This window comes from Buceros rhinoceros, unplaced genomic scaffold (assembly GCF_000710305.1).
Source record: "Buceros rhinoceros silvestris isolate BGI_N320 unplaced genomic scaffold, ASM71030v1 scaffold460, whole genome shotgun sequence".
Classification (NCBI taxonomy): Eukaryota; Metazoa; Chordata; class Aves; order Bucerotiformes; family Bucerotidae; genus Buceros; species Buceros rhinoceros.
In genome coordinates, this window is record NW_010387685.1 from 1 (window position 1) to 2,170 (window position 2,170).

A 2,170-nucleotide genomic window follows, 5' to 3' on the forward strand; every position below is an offset into this window, starting at 1 on the left:
GGTCTTGTCGCGGCCTGTGCCTGCCCCTCCTCGCTGGGGTCGGGGCACTCTTGTCTGCTGGTGGAGGAAGTTTTAAAAGTAATCCAGCCGGACCTCGCTCCTTCCCCCGTTACTGGATTTACTACTAGTCGAGGGAAAATGATCCGAAGTAGATCATAAATCTTGCACAGGTAGTAGGAGTGGGGGTGTTACTTGCACTTTTGTATGACAACAGTCTTGCAACAGGAAGAAAGCAAAGTTTTTCCATTCAAGTTAACTCTACACAACCCCCCCCCTTTTTTTTTTTTAAAAAAAAAGTAAGAGTGTTGATACTTGACATTAATGATTTCCTACTTTCTATTTAGTACTCAGAAAAGCAGATGACGATGGAACAGCTTTTCCCTAGCAAGAATATTTTATCTGAAATAGGTTTAAAAATGGCTAAATCGAGCTATGTAGCAAGGGGAAAATGAACAGACAAGTTGTTAGAGACCTGAGAGCTGCTGATGCTTAGAGAGAGAGGTCCTGCAAAACGTGGGTGCTCTCTTTGCTCTGGTCACAGCATTTAGTCCCCAGTGATGGATCGGGGAGTGGTGTATTAATTTTCCTGAGGGAAGGAGGATGGAAAGAGGAGGCAAACCAGGTCATGCAAAATGTTAAGAGTTTGTTATATGAATTGTTTGTAATTTTGGTGGTTTCAGTTGCAAGAAGTATTTTGTATACAAATGTGTCTGAAGAGAATGCAGACACTGATGCAATGCTTTTTGGCCAAACTGTTTAGACTTGAATTGCAAACTTGACTTGCCATAAATGGTGTAACATTAAACCATATGCTGATGCGCTCAGTTGGTTTAAATATTTTGATGCAAGTTTAATTTTTTATTCTGACACTTGGAGAGAAGTGCTTGTCTCTGAGGTTGGTTTTACTTTCGTTTTTTAGGAAGTTCATGGAAATCCCTGCTTTACTTGTAATACTGCAACTTACATAAAAGACAAAAATAAGCTTTGAACAAAGAAAACTCTTTTGGTCAAACTAAACTTTTAATCTTTATGACTATCAATTAATAATGACTTTCTTTTTCTTTTTAATGATGCAGTTGTTATACAAGAAGAAAACTCCAAAAAGGAGTATGAAGTAGTTGGACGTTTTCCATTGGTCGATCCTTGGTGGAGAGTTAATGTTAAAGCTAAAAAAATGGGGTCAAAGTACTTTGTGCAAGGATATCCATCGTATTTTCTGCGGACTGATATAGAAGAGAACAACCGACAAGTCTTTTCGCTCTTCCTAAAGGAATGTGATGTTCCTGAAGTTTTTAAAGAAAAGTTTTTTACTTGGCTTCCTAAGGAGTCTCTGCTGAGTTTTAGAAATCTTGAAGAAAAACTAAACCAGTTCCAAGTTTCACACTTACAGACAGGCCAGAAACAAACAGACACTAAGGCTTATGACATCTTCTACTATGTTTCAAAATCGTGTAGGTATATCCTGTGTTATTTTGATCGTTTTATAAGCTAATGGGTTCTATCTCAGATACTGTGTTCAAGCTAACGTGTCTCCATATGAAGTGTATATTCAAATTAATTTTGAGCATGCAAAAATTCTTTTTTTTTTAAAAAAAATTTGAGGGCAGTGGGACGGTAGGCATACAGTTAGAAATACATAAGGATTTTCCTGAATTCTGTTCACCTACTAAGTACACTTGTCTATGCTAGGGATGCAAAGACACTGGTGCTGGCTTCCTTTAGTTTATTCACATACAAGGCTTATTAAAAAATGGCTTCAGCACTGCTTCAACATGGTGGTATGGCTTTTTAGGACAAATATGTGTTCAGAAATAGTGTGGCTGCTACTTTTTTGTAGTGCAGGTGAACAGTGAATGAGCTCAGCATAGTCCAACTCGGCTGCACTAAGCAGACTATCTAAGTGTATTTGAATCCTGCCCGTCAGCAGATTGGTATGCCTGGGGAGCAGAGTGTGGAAACACTGGAGTGTCCTCCTATAGAGATAGTCCATAACAGGATCCTCAGCAGCCCTGAGCTATGTTGGTGTGACTACATGAGTGTTAGAGATTGGATCAGGAGCGTGCTTTTGAAGCAGACATCCCTCTTGTCCCCGGTATGTTGCAGTCTGTGAGAGTATTGGCTGTATTTCTGCTGGGTGAAATGCGAAAGATGTGTTCCAGTTGCACAACTA

At 39.4% G+C, this 2,170-nt stretch overlaps 1 protein-coding gene across 1 annotated transcript in view; it reads left to right on the forward strand.

Moving 5' to 3' along the window:
- Positions 1–1,076: 1,076 nt before the first annotated feature.
- The window catches only part of HELB (helicase (DNA) B), a gene marked incomplete at its 5' end in the record, with an annotated part of 14,546 nt that continues 13,452 nt past the window's right edge, over positions 1,077–2,170 (forward strand). The window contains one exon of the mRNA XM_010145160.1: positions 1,077–1,451. Coding sequence (XP_010143462.1) covers positions 1,077–1,451 — 375 coding nt within the window. The remainder of the gene's footprint in view (positions 1,452–2,170) is intronic.